This window comes from Glandiceps talaboti, chromosome 18 (genome assembly GCF_964340395.1).
Source record: "Glandiceps talaboti chromosome 18, keGlaTala1.1, whole genome shotgun sequence".
Lineage (NCBI taxonomy): Eukaryota > Metazoa > Hemichordata > Enteropneusta > Spengelidae > Glandiceps > Glandiceps talaboti.
In genome coordinates, this window is record NC_135566.1 from 1,382,754 (window position 1) to 1,407,881 (window position 25,128).

General features: G+C 33.0%; 1 protein-coding gene across 3 annotated transcripts in view; it reads left to right on the forward strand.

Annotated features, from left to right (window-relative positions):
* Positions 1-25,128, forward strand: part of LOC144449172 (syntaxin-like) — a 99,106-nt gene that overhangs the window by 30,476 nt on the left and 43,502 nt on the right. For 2 of the 3 annotated variants that reach the window (XM_078139673.1, XM_078139672.1), the window contains exons 4-9: positions 14,725-14,799; positions 15,169-15,236; positions 17,685-17,793; positions 18,280-18,353; positions 18,771-18,908; positions 19,776-19,886. In XM_078139673.1, coding sequence (XP_077995799.1) covers positions 14,725-14,799; positions 15,169-15,236; positions 17,685-17,793; positions 18,280-18,353; positions 18,771-18,908; positions 19,776-19,886 — 575 coding nt within the window. Of the gene's footprint in view, positions 1-14,724; positions 14,800-15,168; positions 15,237-17,684; positions 17,794-18,279; positions 18,354-18,770; positions 18,909-19,775; positions 19,887-22,108; positions 22,292-25,128 lie in introns of those variants that run through there. The other variant, XM_078139671.1, reaches the window with a different exon arrangement.

Below are 25,128 nucleotides of genomic sequence, written 5' to 3' on the forward strand. Positions count from 1 at the left end.
ACGAAGAAAAATATTGGGCGATTAAGCTCGAAATTTCATTTCCAGTGAGTCTCACATGTTCACATTACAACAATAATTAAATTAATGTATCTTTTTTGTATGTGTGAAAATATTAATAATACACAAGTAATAAAACAAATACATAAAATCAAAATGTAATATGTACTGAATATTAAACAATGTATGAAATGATTAATGCTTTCAGAATTAGTATGACTTAGAATTAGTATGACAGGATATGGAAAAGAATTCCATCAACAGCAATGAGGTGATGAATAATTCGTCTTGTGCATTTTTTGTGAGTCATGTCTCTCAAGTATAGACAGATTAGCTATTCAGATGACACAGCTAATCAGGACGATGGCAAATGGTGATCAACAACCATGACAATATATTACAGAGTAATACACATGCCAATCTATGCTATGCCACAAAACTGATAACAGCTCAAAAATCCAAGATAGGACAAAAAAAATAATAATGGTGATATGAAATATGTATATAAAATTTGGTATTGTGTACATATATGTATTACATTTATGTATGTATTTGAGAATGGAATTAAAACTGTAAGACAAGACAAGAAAATGATAAAGTGATATGAAATGTGTGAACTGTATTTTATTCCAACATACATTTACATATTTATATACATATTTTTGAATAGAATTAGAAATTTAGGAATGCACTGAATAGCTTTCTTTCTTGTTTTGAATATTGCAGTTTGTTCAAAATCCAAGACGTAAAATTAAAATGGAAGTAAAAATGTAATAACTATATATATACACAAAAACACAATTAAGATATTACAATATATATATATATATATATATATATATATATATATATATATATATATATATATATATATATATATATATATATATATATATATATATATATATATATATATATATATATATATATATATATTACATGTATTTGTGAACAGAATGCAAATTCACTATGTGGCCTTTTATTCTTGTCACTGGCCTCCTTTCCTAGGTAACACAAGTCCATCACGTTATCTGTAATCAATTTCTCTGAAATTATACCTTAGAAAATATTGTTATTTTCCATTACTGATGAAAGCCGGGTTCATATTTCTTTTACCCCATCCTGGCTTTTGTCACGTGTTGTAAATTATGTAAGTATTTTGACCAATTTTTCATTTACTAGTTTCAATAGAGTTTAATTCATATTACCTAACTCAAGGCAGATTAATTGGTAAATGTATTTAATCATAGGAATATAGAAGGCTGTTGATCACCTCTCAAAAACCTGTATTTAATTTCACTGACAGCACTTTGTTAGGTCATACATAGATTTATATGTATGTTGTAGTCTATGTAGAAACTGAGGCTTCAGGGTAGATAGCCAAGATGATCATGTACATTTTTGCACATATTTGCTAACAGAATCACTTGACAAGGCCTCTCCACAGAGACACTTTAGAGCTATGATGGCAGCGTCAATACTCTCTCTGAATGCAATGAGCAGAATATAATAAAGAAAATTTAGAACTAAATTTGCATAAAATTAGATTTTCATTCAGTCATTACACAATTGTAAACCAAAGAATGTTCAGGTGTAAATTGAAAGAGCTATGTTGGCAATTAAATATATTAGGAAAAGAATATTTTAAATTTGTATAGAATTAGATTTGCTGCCCTTCTTTTCTAGGATAGCTATAGTGAATGATGTTTCTGCCTTCCAGCAAAGTATACATGTACACACACTGGTGATTCTATAAACAGAAAAATGAAGTTTGAATAATATAAGATCACTATTATGGTGATGTTATTAGATGGTTTAGATGAATTGGAACAAGAAGACGGTACAGTGGATTGTGTCATTCGATCGGGCAAACAAATGAAAAGTCCCTAAAAACAATAGGAAAATACATTATTCTGGTGATAACATCAGATGGTTTGGATGAAATTAACGAGTGTGCTTCATAAAAGGTTGGGTCATTAGGTCATTGGAACAAGTATAAAATAACCCAAAAAGACACCAAGATTACTGGCAAGCACTATGATTATATAAACATGTAAATGACAAGTTATTGTAGTTATCAGAGGTGGGTCCATACATACTTTGTACTTATTTAAATGAAATATCAGGTCATCTACTTTGCTGTCTGTATTTACACATTATATTTTGTACCATCAATCACAATTACAAACCAAAGGTCTACACAACCTATTATATCACATGCCAAGATAAAATGTTGGAACAGAAAATAAAGGATTTATTATTCAGGTTTTCAATAACATAATCAGCATTCTCTATATTGTGTAAGGGTTTTGTTTTTATGCTGAGTGTACACATCTGTATTAGAGAAATGGGAATTTAGGCAGTGTATAGGTTATCATACTGGAAAGAGGGCTGGGATTAGGCTATCCAAGATCCAGGTTGATTTTGGTTATGTTTTCTCAACACAGCCAAGTGAAGGGTTCGGGGCAAGGAAAAAAAGACATTATTCACTGTTAAGCCATAGTGTATTTATTTCCCGAAAAGTAAGTCTTGCAGGATAAACCGATAAAATAATTCTCACAGGTATACATGTATATGTCAAATATGTCAAATAAGTCATTCTGCAAGTATGAACATACCACAGGTACATACATGTACATGTATACATGTATCTATTTCATTAGTCTTATTGCTCTAATACACGACATATTTTCACTCCAACTATAGCTTATCAATTTATCATACAAGGTATATTGTTAATCAGGACAGCATAAGTACATATGTGTATCCTGGCATGTACATTAAATAGATTCATGAGATTCAATTTTTCTGTAACTATTTTATGGTTTTGTGATGTTAGTGATCTGAAGTATATTGAGCAAGACCAATCCATTGGATAATATCTGGAGCAGATACTTATATCGAAATGCCCATTAAAGAATTTGATAAAAATAGCTTTTGTCAAGAGGACAAGCTGGTATATCTTCTAATCTGTGTGTTCACATTTATATACGGGAGGAAACATTGACTGAGACAGCTCATTACAGGGAAATAAATCAGGGAAATTATTTGTGCACTAGGCAGTGACTGTTCAAACCTCAAGATAGAATTGGAGCCAAATGAACTAATAAGGGCATAGTTAAGTGTGTGTGTGCATGTATGCATGCGTGTGTGTGTGTGTGTGTGTGTGTGTGTGTGTGTGTGTGTCTGTCTGTCTGTCTGTCTGTCTGTCTGTCTGTCTGTGTGTCTGTCTGTCTGTCTATGTGTCAGTGTGTCTGTCTGTCTGTCTATGTATGTATGTGTATGTATGTGTGTGTGTGTGTGTATGTATGTATGTATGTATGTATGTATGTATGTATGTATGTATGTATGTATGTATATATGTATGTATGTAATGTGTGTACATGTGCATGCATACATGCGTGCATGCACATGATCAACTAAAAGTAAACAAAATATCAAACTGCCTTGGTATTTGATGTTATTTAGGGTGTGTATTGTTGTAAATAATTTCAAATTAAAATTATATAATTATAGGTCTGTGATAAATGGTAACACAGAAACTCAGTGAGCATTTTTGGACCTGGTACTATACGTGTCTTGATGAGCAACCTGACCAAATTTTATTTGAAAAATTTATTGTTCTGTTTAAAAAATATTTAGAAATCTTTGAAAGCTATGCCAAAAACCTACAGCAATTTCAATGATCTTGCTGTTTTCCATATATGGATTTTATATTTCCATATTTTGAAATATGAGTTTTCATATTTGGATGTTGTTTCCATTTCATAGTCAGATGTAATTTCCATATTCATACCAATTCCATATGTGGACACTGTTTCCTTGTTTGGACACACCATATTTGGATGTTGTTTCCATATTTGAAATCTGCCATATTTGATACTGATTTCATATTTGGATACTTTGCTTATTTGGACACTCCATATTTGGACGATGTTTCCATATTTAGACACTACACCAGAATGTAGAATGTGTCTTCCTGTTATGCAGTTAACCTGCAAGTTTGTTGGAAAGACGGTCATTTTAGAAGTTATAAAGTATATTGAAAACATCTGTCGATAAGAAAATATTGTATTATGCACAAACCATTTCAAACAAATAGTCACCCTGCAGATTGAAATAATATTCCTAGAACTGACTTGTACAATGCATTGTTGAAATAGGAAACAGTGTACATGTTTCTCAGAACAAGGTTTCCGCTAGTTACATAGACACAAGAATAGAGACACCTGCACCTAGAAGTCGTGCAACAATAACAGTTTCATCATGCAAACTGAGGATAAACAGATTATATATATAATAGGGTGGCAGGTGAGTACGTTTCTGTACATAGAATTCTCTTCTATAGGCCAGCGGCCAAAGAATGGAGAAAGAAACGGAAAATACAAGTACATACCCAAAATAATTTACAGAGAAACAATGATTTCGAAACTAAGAAATTTACAGCTAGAACAAGAAACTGTTGCAGAAACAAGAAATTTGATACTAAAACAAGAAGTGTGCATCAGAAATTAGATGATAGGCATTTATCACAAAAAGAAGAAATTTGTAACTATAGGATAGAATAATACAGCTCACCACAATGTACTGTTGAATGATAAGTTTCCAACAGAGACAGTGAATGTGCAGAAAACAAGAATATAAAATGTGAATGTAACCCATGGATAGAAACCAAGTATTAATGTGTGCACACTTGTACAAATTTAGCTAGGACATGGATTTTGTTATCTCTGTTGTAAGGCCTGGAGGAAATACTAGTTTATACAATGTATGCTTTCTTACTGGGACAATACGGTAGTGGTTTTAATACCAGGGCTCGAAATTAACTTTTTTCTTTGGTAGTCCTCGTGGGCTACCAATTTCAGAAATTGGTAGCCCATGATTGTGACCTGTAGTCCTATTTTTGTTCCTGAACTGAAAACATATTCCTCTATTGGAAATATGTGTGTTATTAAAATACTTTCATGTCCATAAAATCGTTTGTTTATCGCTTTGGTTTCATTATATCCAACTTGTGTTAAAACAAAGACCTTGCACCAATTGGTTTGATATGATGACGAGAATGGATTGAATAACGTTGGAATCTCTAGCTTTCCTTTCTTCTCCAGTGATTAACAATAGGTAATTGATACATGACCCAGTATTCTAATTGTGAAGATTAGAGAGAAAGTGATTTGGTTGATAAACTGTCTTTTAGATAAGTATTTTTAGGATTTTAATGGTATATGTTACCATGACAATATCTTTGACAACCATAATAGTACATATAAACAAGTAGTATTGATCGATTGATCAATTGATTGATGGTGAGATAGTTGTTGTATTGTGTGTCATATTCTTTTATCAAATTTGAAATTTAATATATAATCATGGTTTCTGAATTGTGAATCCTTGAACTTCAGCCATCAACAGAAAGCTGCTGACTGACAGACTGCCATGGCATCCTTGATTTTTGTTTAACCTCCCACCCCAGTAAAATGCAATCCCAATGTGAAAATTTGATGTACCTGTATACAATGCAATACTTGTGTGCATCAATCTATTCAAAGTAAACATATGGTTGTAGCTGATTTGTGAATGGAAACTTGTGATAGATGTCATTTTATGTTGGTAGAACACCATATTGTGGTGTGAATACATGCATTACATGGTTTCTGTTGGATTCATTCTGGTATTGTTGCCATTATAATAGATGGCGATGTCTGCATTGAACTCATGTCAACTTGGAATAATGAGGACAGCACAGTTCAATTAGAAATTAGAAAGTATATGATACACATGTATATTGGTCAATAATCTACCCAGTCGTGTAGTTTCCTGAAAACCAAGTACATGTACATGTATGTATCAAACTCTATATGAATAAATGCTGCTAGGATTGCGTTAAAAGAGATGTAGAACAAAGTAGGTAAAGTTTGCTTAAATTATATAATATTTTGAGCAATTTATAATAGAAGGAATAGATATTTATTCACTATAACTTTCTGGAAATGGTAAGCAAACTTTACATTTTGGAGGACTGTCTTTATGTATATAAATATAGTGTCAGAAAAGCATTCAATGAGACTTGGTGTTTGGTATTAGTAATGATTTATACATTGACAATGAATGGTACTGGAGAAAATGTTGTATATAAATCAGTATTTGTTAGCATAGTGGGATCATACATTTATATCTAAAAGGTTAAATGATCAAAGAAAATAGTGGATAAAAGTGCTGTATGATCAGCTGATATTTATTGCTGCAATAAACAGAGGCAGATAGCCATTTTGTCAGTTGTGATTGTGATCAAAATTAATGACTTCTACATCTACGAGTTCAATCTGTGCACTTGTGTTTTTCAAAAAATTGTATATTTTCTCACTGAAAGCTAGAATTTGAATTGTGCATACGCAGGATAGTCCCCCTTGAATTCATAATTCATTTGCACTTGTATATAGTACAGGTTGATGAAATGATATGTATTGTATAGTCATTGGTACCCCACTGTGCACAGACACATGTCCACAAATTGCTAATGATTCAACTTCACATGGAGTCAGGTATAAGTATACATTTATGAGGTCAGACAAAAGGGGTCAGTATTGGTCTCTTCTCTAGCACACTGTGAAATGATTGGATGTTTTGATTGTTACAGAATACATGTTTTATCCCCTTCAAGTGGACAATATATTTGGGTAAATAATTTGGATTCAATATTCACAAAAATTAGATAAATTTGAAAACAAATGGCTAGGTCATTAGCAGTTTACATAACATCCTGGAAAATGTCACACAAAGTATTTGTTGTTAGCTAAATCATAGAGAGTGAAGAGCAATTCCTGTCATTGGTCAAATTGATGAGTTAGTAATAAAAACTGCACTCAGTCCAACTACAAAAGGGATGCACCAATTGGGAGACATGCACTTGAAGTAAAATAGATTAGGTTTGATAAAAACACAAGTTTGGTTGTCTACGGTTGAAATACTTTTTACTTTATTATCAAATTGGTTTGAAGTTAGCCGTACTGTGGTTATGATAATTTCCATTCAGTTTGTATTCTTTGAAAATGACGACACTACAATTCAAACAAAAAATTTGTAAATTATATTATTTCTTGTGCAAAAAGTATCCTTATTCTTTGACTGAATTTAGATTTCATTTTTGAAAGTTTAACTTTTTTAAAATATCCATTTACTTTTGGTTGTGAGAATGTTTTAATGTACTTTTATATGAATTGTAGTGAAATGTACAATGGTGTAGATTCCATAGTACATTTGAAAAGTCACTGCAGGAATCCAGTGAGACATTCAGACTTACGCTGATAAAAAATACAATGTACTATCGAAAACTCCTTAATCTATTAAAATACTATTGTCGCCTTCAACATTATTACAATTATATATTTGCAAGTAGAGATTCCCTGCATGCATTCTTTGATCAGTTTATTGCTATTACTAGAGGTATAGAATCATATATAAAATACCTGTATAACTTGTATGCCACTTTCTTGCTATATCATGTTGTACACTTTATAATAATTGGTTAGCCCAAACACAGAAATACGATTCTAATGTAAATTTCTTTTGCATCGATTGCATCAACATTTGAGTAGTGAGTTGCTATGCGTTTTGAAATAGTTCAGTGCATTCTAATTGATTTATACATTTTCCTGGTCACTAATTGATTTATGTAATTTAAACATAACCCAGTTGTGCTGTATCAAAGAATAATTAATTTCCGCTGTGTCCATTTTGTACTTCATGGATCTCAATTGGATTTATTTTGCCTTAAACTCAGTCATACTGTAAGTGTCATAGTGATTTCAAACAAAAAATATTGAATGTTTTCACGATAAGGTGAAAATATCAGGTTTTTTCAAAATAAAATCTTAAGACATGATGGATGCTTAGTCCTCTTGTTATTGGTAGATATATAAAATGAAAACTATCTTTATCCGTTTCTTTTACTGTCAAAATTGTAAGTTTTCACCCCAACAAGCGACACCCAGAAGGGGACTGTTTGCATTGGGTTTTGTCTGTCCATCCATCCATCCGTCCTTATTTCTCTGACATGTATCAACCTATTTCAACCAAACTTGGCACAATGGTACCATTAAACATATACCATGTGGGACATATGCACTCAATTACTTGATCATGACCTGTATTTCAAAATGATGGCTTTGTTTGTAATAAAAAAAAAACCACTTTGCCTCTTATCTCAAAAAGTTTGATACATACTGGTGCCTGTACCCACAAGGTCAAATAGCAAATTGCTCAATACCTTATGAAGTTTTGTATCTAGAGACACCATTCAAGTGTCTGTACCTATATTTATAGAGGGACGTGTAAGCTTTCAAACTGGATACTAAGTTTTGATCTTGACCTTCATCTTCAATGTTAAATAGTAAATTGTTCAATAACTCTGGAAGTTTATATTGAGAGGACAACATTAAGGTGTTTACACCGATGTTGTTAGAGGTTAGTTCACTATTCAGTCAGACATTTGACCTTGACCTTCATCTTCAAGATCAAATTCAAACTTGCATAAAAACTGTGCCACACAACAAATCAGTTAGGGCTATTTCTTCTATCAAGATTTGCTATTTACTTAAACATGGAATTAAATGTAAAAATAAATTCCACTTTGCTCACATTTTTTTTTATTTTGAAAACTAGAAAACTTCAGACTAAAGCTCTGAGGTAAAATGGTCTTGAAATTTTAGATATACTGTACAGTACTTCCGACTTTAATAGAAGGATTCATTGTCGGTGTTCTGTAACACTGAGGAATTGCATAACATTATTTCAATATTTGATTTAAAATTATATGATTTCCTTTAAAACATATATTCCAGCCATAATACTCTATTTGAACAAAATTTTGCCATTTAAGGGAATTTGTTTTTTACTGGAAACAGAAATCATCTATTACATACTGTATACATAAACTTCATTTTCATTGAATATGTCTACCAGGCATGATTGTATTTTTTTATTTGGAATGCCGCATGAAAAAAGAGATTTACCTGAAAAAGGTGAAAATAATTTACAAATACAAACAAACCATTTCCATGAAAAAATGTAATTCTAAAAATAGTTTAAAAACAGGATCCATGTGGATAATTACTATTCTTGCAACAATTTGACGAAGTGGCCAGTTGGTTGTTAGATTAAGTATTGGTAGCTAGATTTTAGCACAAAATGGTAGACATATGTATAATAGCTAAATAACAAAAGATCAAATAGAACCGCATTAACCAGGGACTTGTATGATATGAACAATAAAGTACTTGTATATAAATGTATGCACCCTGTATTAAAAGGTACAAAATCAATGACAATATTCTAATAAAAGCCAATCAATACACTCTGAAGGAGAAGAACGACTCTATACACTTTGTAAATGCCTTTCTCATTTATCCCAACACATTACACAATATTGATCGCTACTAATTCATCTATATTTTCTAAATTGAGATTTTTTGAAATTCAGTAAAATCAATATCCAAGTCCAAATACAAGAAATATAAATGTTTTCAATATTACTTTCATAAATTTTGTTTTGATGTCATTGGGATGTTTAACTTTAATTGGGAAAATTTATTTATAACAATTGTTTTTTAGTGTTTTCATGTTACTATGTGATGTTTGTATATACATGTACATGTAGCAGTTGGCTATTTATTTTGATAAGAATTCATTATTCAGAAGGAAGGGAAGGGAAGGGGGGAATCTTGTGGAAAATAATCAAACACAAACAGTGATTTTATTCTTGGGAAAAATTAATTCATAAGAAAAACTAAATTGTAATGTTGACTGATAATTTAAGTAGATATTCTATATAATAATTATAATTTTATTATCAACTATCAGGTGTCAACGTGTACTATATCTGAATATATAGATTTTCTTTCATATTCAGCTCATGAAATTGATTTTTTTGAAAAGTTGAAATTAACCGAGTGTACTGTCTGAGTAAAGACTAGTCGATGTCAGGGTAATAGAGCGATATGTATACCATTGAATTGATATATTTTACACTTAGCAAATATGTATTGTATGAACATTTTCCCAAATTTTTGTAGCAAACAATTTAAAAGGACTGAAAGTAAAGTTATATAGTACCTGCTTCAGTACTTTTTTTTCAAAATGTTCTTATTTGCCCACTTTCACTGTCATATTTTTTGCGAAAGTGGGTGCAAACTTTAATTTAGTTCTATACTACAAATTGTAATCATATCATACACTGTTGGGAAAAAATAAAAATTTCAGGGTCATATCTAAAATTGGTATGATTATCTTTCATTTCATTTCATTTCATTTCAGCCTTAGAGTCTTGATAATGTGATAAGTACATTAAAAGTTGACAGCCTTAGAGCCTTGATAATGTGATAGCTACATTAAAAGTTGACGGCCTCAGAACCTTGATAATGTGATAGGTACATTGAAAGTTGACAGCCTTAGAGCCTTGATAATGTGATAGGTACATTAAAAGTTGACAGCCTCAGAGTCTTGATAATGTGATAGGTACATTAAAAGTTGACAGCCTCAGAGTCTTGATAATGTGATAGGTACATTAAAAGTTGACAGCCTTGGAGCCTTGATAATGTGATAGCTACATTAAAAGTTGACAGCCTTAGAGTCTTGATAATGTGATAGCTACATTAAAAGTTGACAGCCTTAGAGCCTTGATAATGTGATAGCTATATTAAAAGTTGACAGCCTTAGAGCCTCGATAATGTGATAAGTACATTAAAAGTTGACAGCCTTAGAGCCTTGATAATGTGATAGCTACATTAAAAGTTGACAGCCTTAGAGCCTTGATAATGTGATAGCTACATTAAAAGTTGATAGCCTTAGAGCCTTGATAATGTGATAGCTACATTAAAAGTTGATAGCCTTAGAGCCTCGATAATGTGATAAGTACATTAAAAGTTGACAGCCTTGGAGCCTTGATAATGTGATAGCTACATTAAAAGTTGACAGCCTTAGAGCCTTGATAATGTGATAGCTACATTAAAAGTTGATAGCCTTAGAGCCTTGATAATGTGATAGCTACATTAAAAGTTGACAGCCTTAGAGCCTTGATAATGTGATAGCTACATTAAAAGTTGACAGCCTTAGAGCCTTGATAATGTGATAGCTACATTAAAAGTTGACAGCCTCAGAGTCTTGATAATGTGATAACTACATTAAAAGTTGACAGCCTTAGAGCCTTGATAATGTGATAGCTACATTAAAAGTTGACAGCCTCAGAGTCTTGATAATGTGATAGCTACATTAAAAGTTGACTGCCTTAGAGCCTTGATAATGTGATAGCTACATTAAAAGTTGACAGCCTTAGAGCCTTGATAATGTGATAGCTAAATGTATATTAAAAAATGATAGCCTTAGAGCCTTGATGTCTTAGCTAATCTATATTTAAAGTTGTCTGTATGTTATACAAGATTGTGATGTCTACAAGGTGTGGTGTTGATATGACTCCTAATAGAGAGATTGGTTAACTTATCACTACATGAAGCCATGCCCAGCAGTCTAACAACTTAAATCAGTTATCGAGAATATCAAGTGAACTACATTAGTACATGTACTACTTAACACACATTGAATTGTATTTGAACACAATATTACTTAGTCATGATATAGAAATGATATCCACCCACATATATACACCTACACATATACACTCCTACACATATATACACCTCTACACATACATACACCTCTATACATATATGTACCCCTACACATACATACACCCCTACACATATATGCACCCCTACACATATGTACCAGTAAACTCAATACATATTACAAATGTATATACTGATACACTCTACACATATACATATATAGGTATACACCCCGACACATATACAATGTACATCTCTACAAATAAGTTAATATATACACTCCTGCACATATATGTATATACCGGTACACTACTCTGCACATATACATACATGTATATATACCCATACACATATAACACCATATAATACCTACACATCCACCAACACATATATGTACACTCCTACACATACAGTATTTCACATATACAGGTAAAAGTTGTTCACTTTAAAAGTGATTGTGAAATATAAGGAATTGCTGTAGTTAATGTTTGTATAATAAGTGCATACCTGTCAATTTATACACATCAAAAATGATTTAAAAATAATTTGAAGTGATAAAGGTAATAATTGTTGTATAATAATATGCAAGTATGATAATGAGAATTGGGGTCCGTCCAGACTATTAAACCACCTAAAAAGCAAATAAAATCAATCAAACTGATATTTACAATCATGAATGTATGTATGTATGTATGTATGTATGTATGTATGTATGTATGTATGTATGTGTGTGTGTGTGTGTGTATGTATGTATGTATGTATGTATGTATGTGTGTGTGTGTGTGTGTGTGTATGTATGTATGTATGTATGTATGTATGTATGTATGTATGTATGTATGTATGTATGTATGTATGTACAATTTATTTTGTATATCTGTAAATTTACACACATCTAAAATAATTTCAACATTTTGAAATGCTAACTCTAACCTTCGTATAATACTGTATCAGTATCAGACTTTAAGTCCTGTCCATACTGTTAGTGGTACACCATCTAAAAATCAAACAAATTAACGCATAAATCAAAGCTATATGTATATTTATATACAATTTATTTTGTATATCTGTAAATTTATGCAAATCAAAAGGTATTTTATAATAATTTGAAAGATTAAATTTAATTAGTTTGTGTAATACTGTACAAGAATGAGTATCAGAATTGGGGTTCTGTCCAGACTGTTACATCACTTGACAAACAAAGAGATCCATCAAACTGGTATTTTTGTACACATTGTTTTGTATACCTGTAAATTTATTCACATCAAAAATGATTAAATATTTGAATTAATAATGGTATATGTACTGTATTGTATCTATAATAGTGGGCATCAGAATCGGAGTCTGTCCAGACTGTTACTCTACCATCTACAAAATACAGCAAGCTGATTTCTACTCATTTAACCTTCAGGCTCTGTTGATTTTATGAGGATCTAGTACACAAGAAGCCAGATTAAGGGGAATCAAGCCTTGGGGCACAGATTCAATTTTCTTGGGCTTGTACTGCAGGGAAATCAAAAACACAGCCTTGTATTTTTGTACAATGGCCACGTAGATTTGTTAACCGTGGATGAAAATCACATTACTGTGGTTTGTTTCAAATTGCCTTAAAAATCTGGTGTTTAGTTTACTGAATGCTAAGGAGAGTTTACTATTGGGGCAATACATGGCGATGTGACTGTAACAGACAGGCAAAGGTAATAAGTATGCAAGTGATGTAGCTGAAATTATCCCCCATACATTTGTACAAGCACATACATGTATATTTAATGATAGCAGGAGAGTAGTGGCGATTGCCCTTATCTGACCCCAATTGAAAAGGATGTATTGGCCAATTTATAAAAACAAAATTAGATATCAATATAAAATGATTCATTTTAGCAGTGTAATGCATATGAGGGCCTCTCTAAATACATATACATGTATGTACATGTGTATAAACTGATTTGTTTGAACTTTGAATTATTTCGATGTATGTACTATATATACAGAGTATATTTATAAAAACAGCGATATTTTAGCTATGATATCAGTTTGAACATTGACAGGAGAGTCAGGGGTATCTTGTAAAAGAAATTGTAGTTTCATACAAGTTACAATATAATTTTAGTAGGTTATTATTAAAATTCCCAATAGATTGGTTTGCTATGATAACTCCCAACAAAAGCAACAAACTGATCATAGAAATGTAAGTTTACCTGAATATTTTTTGGGGTCATATTTGAGTAAAAACTGTAAATACATGTATTTGGGTTCGTGTACATCTTACATAGTGCAGTTAACTTTACCTCAATGAATTAGGTTCATATATACAGTATAAATTTTGCACCAATGTGTGATAACTCCATAACTTTGTCACCTTATAAGTTATGGTGAACGATATTTTATCTCCCCAGTAATATCAGTATACTTCATGATATCCCAACTAAAGCTAGTGTCTAGACAAGAATATGTACCACTCTCCAGGGGTTCAGTGCCCAATAAAGTATTGAAACACTCAACTGTAAAGTAATTTCAATCATGTTGAATTTAGATGGTGATGATACATGTGGGAGTACGCCCTCTATTGGTAGACAATGAAATTGTATACCTATCCATAACTTTGTCTAATCCTGACTAAAAATTTATCCTACAGTGTGTCTTCTAATATAAGGCAACTAATTTATTTGAGGGAGTAGAGTGGGGTTCGAAATTATGAAAAAAGTGATTTCTTATGAGTCACCACCTACTGTTGTTGTGTGTCACAAGAAATTGCTGTACATCAGTGGTGTATCAAATTGACGGGGGGAATGACACATTAGTTATCCTACTGTGGGTGCTTCTGGCTTGGGGGGATGGGGGAATGACACATTGGTTATCTTACTTTGGGTGCTTCTGGCTCCGACCTCAAGACAAGGATGTTATAACTTTGTAAATCATGTATACTCATTTACAAAACAAGCTATGGATAGTTTGAGAAGACATCTTGTAAATGTCTTTATTAGGTCAGGATACTATTGAGAGTGGGACAGCACTGTATTCATGTCTGTATACAGGAACAATAACTATCTCACAAGAATGTTACATAGACTCTATATTAATTGTTTGTTGGTATTTATTATTATTCTTGCAGAGGTGAAAGAAGAATTAGAAGAACTCATGGCAGACATCAAGAAAACAGCAAACAAAGTCCGTGGAAAGTTAAAGGGTGAGGACAAATCACAGAACATTTCTCCATTCATATAGTCAACTCAGTCAGTAATTCAGTAGTGAACAGAATGAAATATTATATTTCCTGCTATGAAGTACTAAAAATGAACAAATTAATAAAAATACACTTTTGATCACCATGTCATTTCATGCATAAAGTGTATACCGATACATATCCCAATTTCATCTTAAACTATAGTAGCATGGAAAAATATACAATTATGTATTGTCCTGTAAAATAAGGTGTTGATGACTTGGTATATATTCTAATGTCTCTACTTTAATGTGTTGATAAACTCTTAATTCTTTTTATGGCAAAGTTTCTCAAAGTAGTGAAGATTTTGATGAACTAATTTTTGTTTTGCAGTGATTGAAAGTGGTATAGAACAGGAAGATATAAAGTCATCAGCAGATATCAGAATAAGAAAGACACAGGTTAGTAACAAAGCATGTGATTGGTCAGGGAGGAGATTTGTAACAAGGCAAGGCATGTGATTTGTCAGGGAGGAGGTTAGTAACAAGACAAGGCATGTGATTGGTCAGGAAGGAGGTTAGTAACAAGACAAGGCATGTGATTGGTCAGGGAGGAGGTTAGTAACAAGACAAGGCATGTGATTGGTCAGGGAGGAGGTTAGTAACAAGACAAGACTTGTGATTGGTTAGGGAGGAGGTTAGTAACGACATGTCTTGTGATTGACAAGACCTTGACATATTTATAGTTTAGATTTCTGAAAATGATCACCTGAAATAACAGGATTCTAGTGGCAAATAGCTAACTTAAATGTAACTATGAATAAATGAATTATATGTTGGGTAAATGTAAAGGCAATGACTTAGATTCAGTGAAATATTACCATATAACACTAGCATGACTGTAAGTTACTTGCCTTGTAGTAATAATATACTGTAATGTATTGTCATTCAGCTCTGTCTATCCAGTGCTATTGACTTGTATTCATAGTCAAGCTGTCTATCCAGTGCTATTGACTCGTATTCATAGTCAAGCTGTCTATCCAGTGCTATTGACTCATATTCATAGTCAACCTGTCTATCCAGTGCTATTGACTCATATTCATAGTCAAGCTGTCTATCCAGTGCTATTGACTCGTATTCATAGTCAAGCTGTCTATCCAGTGCTATTGACTCATATTCATAGTCAAGCTGTCTATCCAGTGCTATTGACTCGTATTCATAGTCAAGCTGTCTATCCAGTGCTATTGACTCGTCTTCATAGTCAAGCTGTCTATCCAGTGCTATTGACTCGTATTCATAGTCAAGCTGTCTATCCAGTGCTATTGACTCATATTCATAGTCAAGCTGTCTATCCAGTGCTATTGACTCGTATTCATAGTCAACCTGTCTATCCAGTGCTATTGACTCATATTCATAGTCAAGCTGTCTATCCAGTGCTATTGACTCATATTCATAGTCAAGCTGTCTATCCAGTGCTATTGACTCGTATTCATAGTCAACCTGTCTATCCAGTGCTATTGACTCATATTCATAGTCAAGCTGTCTATCCAGTGCTATTGACTCATATTCATAGTCAAGCTGTCTATCCAGTGCTATTGACTCGTATTCATAGTCAACCTGTCTATCCAGTGCTATTGACTCATATTCATAGTCAAGCTGTCTATCCAGTGCTATTGACTCGTATTCATAGTCAAGCTGTCTATCCAGTGCTATTGACTCGTATTCATAGTCAACCTGTCTATCCAGTGCTATTGACTCGTATTCATAGTCAACCTGTCTATCCAGTGCTATTGACTCATATTCATAGTCAAGCTGTCTATCCAGTGCTATTGACTCGTATTCATAGTCAACCTGTCTATCCAGTGCTATTGACTCGTCTTCATAGTCAAGCTGTCTATCCAGTGCTATTGACTCGTATTCATAGTCAACCTGTCTATCCAGTGCTATTGACTCGTATTCATAGTCAAGCTGTCTATCCAGTGCTATTGACTCATATTCATAGTCAACCTGTCTATCCAGTGCTATTGACTCGTATTCATAGTCAACCTGTCTATCCAGTGCTATTGACTCGTATTCATAGTCAAGCTGTCTATCCAGTGCTATTGACTCATATTCATAGTCAACCTGTCTATCCAGTGCTATTGACTCGTATTCATAGTCAAGCTGTCTATCCAGTGCTATTGACTCATATTCATAGTCAAGCTGTCTATCCAGTGCTATTGACTCGTATTCATAGTCAAGCTGTCTATCCAGTGCTATTGACTCGTATTCATAGTCAACCTGTCTATCCAGTGCTATTGACTCATATTCATAGTCAAGCTGTCTATCCAGTGCTATTGACTCGTATTCATAGTCAACCTGTCTATCCAGTGCTATTGACTCATATTCATAGTCAAGCTGTCTATCCAGTGCTATTGACTCGTATTCATAGTCAAGCTGTCTATCCAGTGCTATTGACTCTTATTCATAGTCAACCTTTTTCCTTAATAAACTTTGAAATAGTTGCATAGTTTATCTTATCAAATATCTAACCTCCCTTACAGTCTGCCATAATGACATGTATTAATGTTACAATTTGATATTTGAAACAATGTTCCTTTGTATTATGATACATATTTATTTGTTAATGATATCATGTTATATATTTGAAACAATGTTTCTTTTCACCTTTTCACACTTATCAATGTATGATATCATATGATATTTGAAACAATGTTTCTTGTCATCTTTTCATACTGTTATCAATTTATGATATCATATGATATTTGAAACATTGTTTCTTGTCATCTTTTCATACTGTTATCAATTTATGATATCATATGATATTTGAAACATTGTTTCTTGTCATCTTTTCATACTGTTATCAATTTATGATATCATATGATATTTGAAACATTGTTTCTTTTTTAGCATTCCACACTGTCACGTAAATTTGTTGAGGTGATGTCAGAGTATAACACCACACAAACAGAATACAGAGAAAGATGTAAAGGCCGTATTCAAAGACAACTAGAAATCAGTAAGTAATACTTCACCTTTACACCACAAATAGTCAGTATTCTTGCCAACCCATTTTCATCTACCCTGCTACATACAGAATCTCTGAAACAAGAGTTATAAGAAATATCAAATCTTGCTCTTTAAGAGCCTTGTTTTACACTGGAGTAAAGTATCATGGGTAAGTAAACAATGTTTGAGGCTTCATACTTCTTGAACCCTTGGCCAAACAGTGTTGAGGCCAACACGATGGTGTTCTTATGAATGTTTACCTACCCATGATGCTTTGCCCAAGTCTACAGCAAGACTCTTCAATGTCAAATTTGCCAATCTTTGTAACTTTAATAGAGAAGGTGGTGAAATATACTTTTTCTTGGCTTCATAGACATAAAGAAATTATGCCTAGGCAAAATCAACTTTATGTGTTCCCTTTGATGGATTAATACTTGAATGAGAAAGTGATGTGACCATACTTATACTAAATTAATGTAAATTATATCATTTTTAGCTGGGAAACAAACAACAAATGAAGAACTTGAAGACATGTTAGAGAGTGGCAACCCAGCTATATTTACATCTGGGGTAAGAGCTTGGTCTTTCATAAAAATCTAACAATGCTTGAGTTACCTTACCTTGTTCAGAGAGAATACAGGCTTTGCAAGAGGGCTGAATACCCCTGATGACTTATTATGGGAAAATGCAGGCACAGTTCCCATATTCAAGAAGAAGCCAATACAAATTCATAGTTGGCTCAATGCCCCTGGTACCTTGTCCAGGGGAAGACAGAATGTACGCAAGGTCTTTACTGCCCTGTTGCCTTAAGTTGTGTTCAGGGGAAATAAAAACTACAAGAAGGCTCATTGTCTTTGTTACCTTGTTTGAGGAGAACACAGAAATTCTGAGAGAGTTCACCTCCCCTGATGAGTTGTCCATGGGGAAGGTTCCATGACTACACATGACTAGTTGATAACAATATTGATATATTCTTGTACCCTATAGATTATTATGGATACACAGCAAGCCAAGCAAGCACTTGGTGATATTGAAGCCCGACATAATGACATCATTAAACTAGAAAGCAGCATCAGGGAACTCCATGATATGTTTATGGACATGGCAATGTTGGTAGAACAACAGGTATGTTTGGATATGTTTGTTTGTTTGTTTGTTTGTTGTCAGTCTTTCATATTTCATCTAAATTCATTTACATATAATGTACATGATTGCATAGCTTGGTAAAGAGATACAGGTGGGTAGCTCATTGAACTGTGTAAGGTATATCAGAGCCAGTCCCTTCAAGTATTTACATATAATGTACATGAATGTATACTAGTACCTTGGTAAAGAGATACATTTGGGTAGCTAAATCAAATTTGTGTAAGATATATCTGAGCCAGTCCCTTCAGGCATTCAAGTAACATTTAAATTGTTCTTGATAAAATATGGGATATTGAGTGAGTTGAGTTTCCACTAGATTAATATACCGCACAAGAAAAATTGATAAAACTGGACAACTTTGATAGAAAATATGTTTTCTTAAAAGAATAAAAAGAAAAAGAGAAACTAATCATTGAACTGTCATACATGTGATATGATTGGCTGATCAGTATGATGTCATAATTGAACTGTCATACATGTGATATGATTGGCTGATCAGTATGATGTCATAATTGAACTGTCATACATGTGATATGATTGGCTGATCAGTATGATGTCATAATTGAACTGTCATACATGTGATATGATTGGCTGATCAGTGTGATGTCATAATATTTGATATGATTGGCTGATCAGTGTGATGTCATACATGTGATATGATTGGGTGATCAGTATGATGTCATTGAACTGTCATACATGTGATATGATTGGGTGATCAGTATGATGCCATGATTGAACTGTCATACATGTGATATGATTGGCTGATCTGTATGATGTCATAATTGAACTGTCATACATGTGATATGATTGGCTGATCAGTATGATGTCATGATATTTGATTGACAGGGTGAAATGATTGACAGGATTGAATATAATGTGGAGCAGTCAGTGGATTATGTAGAGACTGCCAAGATGGACACAAAGAAAGCTGTCAAATACCAAAGCAAAGCAAGAAGGGTGAGTCACCATTTTCCTTTTCTCACTTGTGAGGCAGCCATGTTGAATGCAAAGGTCAAAGTTCATGACATTGAAATGATTATTTCAAATCACTTTCAGGTAATGCTGATAGGATGACTACCTTACCATTTATGTTTCAGGATACAAGTTTATTCGAAGTGAAGAATCTTTTAATTTTATATTAAATGATGTGTTGTTGTGTTATGGCAAGTTTGTTCAATATTGCTGTTGTCTATGTTTTGTCCACCTGCCCTTCTCAAACAGATCAAAGGAAATTCATAGCTTATAGTGAAGATTATTTCTATTACTTTGTATATACTGAAGAATTTGTCAAAAATGATATATGTTACAATCATGTATGTGTGCATTTGTATCCATTTGTACTTACTCTGTGTGTATGTGTGTACATGTATATGTGTGTGTGTGACTGTGTGCATGTGTGTGTGTGTGTGTGTGTGTGTGTGTGTGTGTGTGTGTGTGTGTGTGTGTGTGACTGTGCATATGTGTATGTTGGCATAATCAAAATATCTTGAGTGTCCTGCTTTATCTATGGATAAACACAAACACAGTCATAGCATACTGTTGATCATTTCAAAATGCTTGTACTTCTATGCTGTCTTGCATCTTACTTTCACAATCCAAAAAGCTGCACTTGAAAAGTTTTTCCAGTGTCCAAGCACACCAGTATTTAATTTGTGCTTAGATATATAATATATCAAGGGAAAAGTCAGCAAATTCACTTTTTTTGAAATGTATTAAAAATGTATTTATTTGACCCTTTTTCTTGTTCTCTCTCATTTTTGATAACCATTATTGCTATTAAAGGTGGTAGTGTGGAAAACTAAAGCAACTTATTCATAGCAAACATTTGTTGGTATGAAAAAAGGTGTTTTGTCACAATATATACATTTATAGATAAGTTGATATTTTAAAAATTGTCATGACTGAACACCAGTAAAAAGTCAACTCAAGCTAACAAAGCCTTATTGAAGTCATTCGATTGGACTAAAAAGTATTACACACTATTTAAATCTTACTGTACAAATATTTGTAATAGACGTCAAAATGTTATAAAAATGAAGCTATTTTAGAATCCAATATGGCTGTCGAATATTGTGTAACTACTAAAATGAAAAGACTGTTGATTCTTCAGGGTTCAAAATCAGTCATATGATCTCTGCAGATCATCTAGATCTGTAGTTACAAATAAAAATGGTCAAGAGCCTTTTTTCAGCTTGGACATTATTTCAGCTCTTCTATGTACAATGTCATATGTTCAAGTTATGCATTTATCACTCACTCACTCACTCACTCACTCACTCACTCACTCACTCACTCACTCACTCACTCACTTTCTCACTCACTTTCTCACTCACTCACTGTATAAGAAGCATTCTGTGCTATGGTTTCTTTCAATTTGCTCTTTGTCATGTCCATCTTTTCTCGCAAAGATGTAAAATGAATGTCATTATGGGTATGTAAATTACCTAAAGTTTATACCAAGAAGTAGTGCAGCTATATTCATTAACATCTACACTTTATGCCATTTCTGTTTAACACAGTGGCTATGTTTTATTTTATGTGCTTAATTTTACTTTTACTTACACTTCATAGGATATGTTATTATTGTAACCCGTCTTATGCACTGACTGTAGTGTGTAAACTTACAGACTTATATCAGATTAGCACAGATGTAACACTACGAATCAATATCCTAAGTGGTGTGCAAATTAACTCATACATATGCTTAGAAATATGCAAATTAGCTAATCAGATATGCAAACATTTCCTTTAGACTTGTCTCTCCAAACTGTTGTTCTTTCTGATTAAGAATTGATAATTACATGTGGCTTTTTAATATTTGGCTTATTTAGTTTTCCATCTTGATGATTTATACTAAAAGGGAAGCTATGTTAATATTAGGAATTATTTAACCAAAGCCTTAATTGTTTATGTACACTTTTATCAATATTGTCAAAGCTGCTATATTGTATTTGTGCTATGTTTTGTTTCCCTTTCCAGCATGTTTTGTATGTCTATTTGTTTACCAGTGTGTAGCTGACCTACCGTACAGTGCCATTGGCACTTTATTTCTTTCCATTAGATTCTGTATTGTTTTACAATAATTCATTTTATTCTTACTTTTCACCCCATACCGTAGATAATCCCTAATTCCCAGTGTTCTGTTTTCTTTTTTTCTTTATATTTTCTTTTCCCTGCAGAAAAAGTTCATGATAGCCATCTGCTGTATTATCCTTCTTGGTGTGATTGCCCTGATTGTAGGCTTGAGTGTTCCTCTTTCCAATTAGCCGTGTGTTCAGATGAAATGCCTATCACTCAACAGCCGATCATACCAATCTGACTTTAGTTCTATCTTTCCCATCACAATTTATCATAGTCTTTGATTGCCAGACTTACAACAACTACACAACGTTCATTTTCAGAATTACAAAAACACAATCAAGGCAATATCCTTATCTATGTGTTTGATACATTCCTTTAGTATGTCAAATAATTCAACAGATATGCCTGTAAGTCTGGCAACATGGAAATGATAATATAATTTCTTCATACCAAATCTCCAGCAGCTTTACACAGTGTGTGTATTGCAATGGAGCCTACCCACCCATATTTTGCTCTGTTGTTATGGTATCACCCTAAGAAAGTGATATTGTGTGGGTGACTTACACTATTTCACAGAAGGCACAGAGGGGTGGCAAGCCATGATGTTGCAGAGAGCATGAACACTTGTTCATATCAACATTGGATTTAACTTAAATATCTGGTACAAAACTGTTTATCATGCAAAAGGGATTATAAATAGTTGGTGATCAATTTACACTCTTACTGAATTCCTAGGCCAAGCACATCCAAAAAAAAGACACAAATTATGTGTTTATACAAAATGGTTAAATTTTATGTATTTTCTAACTCAGCGCTTGTCGTACGTTTGCTTTACCTTGTAATTGTGCCAACAGTCAATAGTATATTGTAGTATGCCTAGATTATATAAACCCACCACAAATCAAAGTTTTATGCATCAACTTTAATAATATTCTTTAACTTAGAGGACTTCTGAATAAATGTTACGGACTTAGCGGGCATTTTTGGATTGATTTATTATTTAGTAAAAAGGTAGACCAGAGAAAGAGTATTAACCTAGTGGGCATTACAGGAATGATTATCAACATAAAGGGCTTCTTTATGAATAATGATTACCATAGTATAGTAATAATTGTTATCTTTAACCCAGTGTCATATCCGTATCGCCTCCATTGTAATTCAGTGGGTGACAGTGCCCTCACAAACATGCAATAATTTGCCATATCGTACATATGCACACTTTGCCCAAATAAGGTCAGTTGTGCAAATTGTTGAACCATTATTTTCTCTAAAAATAAGCAAAACAATGTCTTCTAATGTATTTTAATGTTCCATATTTTGTCTGTAAAGATTATTATGGACCAGATGTGGTTTTGTGGACCTAGGTTATATGGATTTAGGGTTTGACCTTCGGAGACCTGTAAGCTAACCGTACTACCAAAGTCCACAAACCCATATCCAGTCTGTAAAGGTTTTTTCATATACCCTAAAGTAAAGATTATTTTGCTTATTTTTTGAGAAAATAATGATTTAACAATTTGTGCATTTGATCTTATTTGGGCAAAGTGTGCATAGGTGTGATATGGTAAATTATTGCATGAATGTACAGTGGAGGCGATACCAATGTGACACTGGGGTATATACTAATTGCATACCTATTCCAGCCCTGCATGTAAGCTGTTGTATGTACACCAATGATTTTATCGGACTGTAAGCTTGTTGCTCTGCCCTCACCTACCAACATGTACTCTATCCGGTGTGTGAGGGCGCCACATCATGGCACACCTTACAAACTATAATTTTATGTGTTTTCTTAATGAATGCTTTCCTTACCTTTATTTTCTAGGCACACTGTTTCTTTTGGTCGTTCCGTAATATCCAACCTATTTCACCACCTGTGTATGATATAAGTTGTAATAATCTTTAATATCTATTTAATAATTTGTCTTTATAAACCTAATTTTATTTGTTCTGTTTTCTGTTTTTATTTTTTTTTATTTTCCTGCAGAAAAAGTTCATGATAGCAATCTGCTGTGTTATCCTTATTGCAGTGCTTGCTTTGATAATTGGCCTGAGTATAGCTTTGTCCTAGTAATCCTACCAGCTTTAATGACCCAACCCTGGCATGCAACTGGCTCTACAACTTTACTTCTCCTATCGCATGATTCCTATATTACAGACAAATGGTGATCTCCAGTAGACCATCGATCCTACCAACCTCCTAGCTCCCTTGTTATTCTGGAGTATTAGACTATTCCATTCTAATGAATAGGGTCCAAAGCATTGACTATTGATGTGTATTTGTTACACATGTTTGGAGAGTTTTAACACTTGTATAATGTTCTTACTGTAGATTCAGTGCAAGGTTCAATACTAACTTCTGAAACAATTTATTTTATTTTTGATTTTAATCATGACCAACTTTTCTATAAGACGGTAAATTTGAATCAAGTGTGTTATATTTTGATCTATTACCAAATCTAATGTACATTGTGTAGTTGGAAGACAGACAACTTGAATTAGGGGAAGTTCTGGTATTCATCAACCTATTTTGTACCTTATGGGTGACAAATATTTGACTCAGAAGATGAATAATAGAAGAGAAACACCTATGCCTTGGTTGTTTATTGAAGATGTCCTCAGACATGACTTTACTCATTCTGAGGATGAAGACAGACAAGAGAATTCATCTACTTGCTGATTTCCAAAATTTCAAAAATCATATCGCAATATGTCATACCATAAAAATGTGATGGTTTAAGTGATTTTGTCACCCTTCAAGAATTAGCATAGTGTGTATAAATGAATAGATGTCTTTCATTTATGATATGCATGTATGACTTTGTTTTGTCTGATGTTTTGTAGTTTCCCTGATTTAGCTTCAGAATGTTCTAGGTGTTGAGATTTTCACCTGTAGTACACATGCCTGTATCTTTGTAGAGGCAATGTCACAGTGAAGTACAAATGTGAAGTATTGAAGGAAATACCAAACTATAATCTTGTACCTTTCATACATAGCAACATGAGTACCAATCAAATGAGAAATACAGTCCTGTTGTTATTTACATATTAACATAATTTGCATACCGTATCAAGAAATAGTGTTTGCTCTAGTTATGTTGTTGTTTGATAATTCATC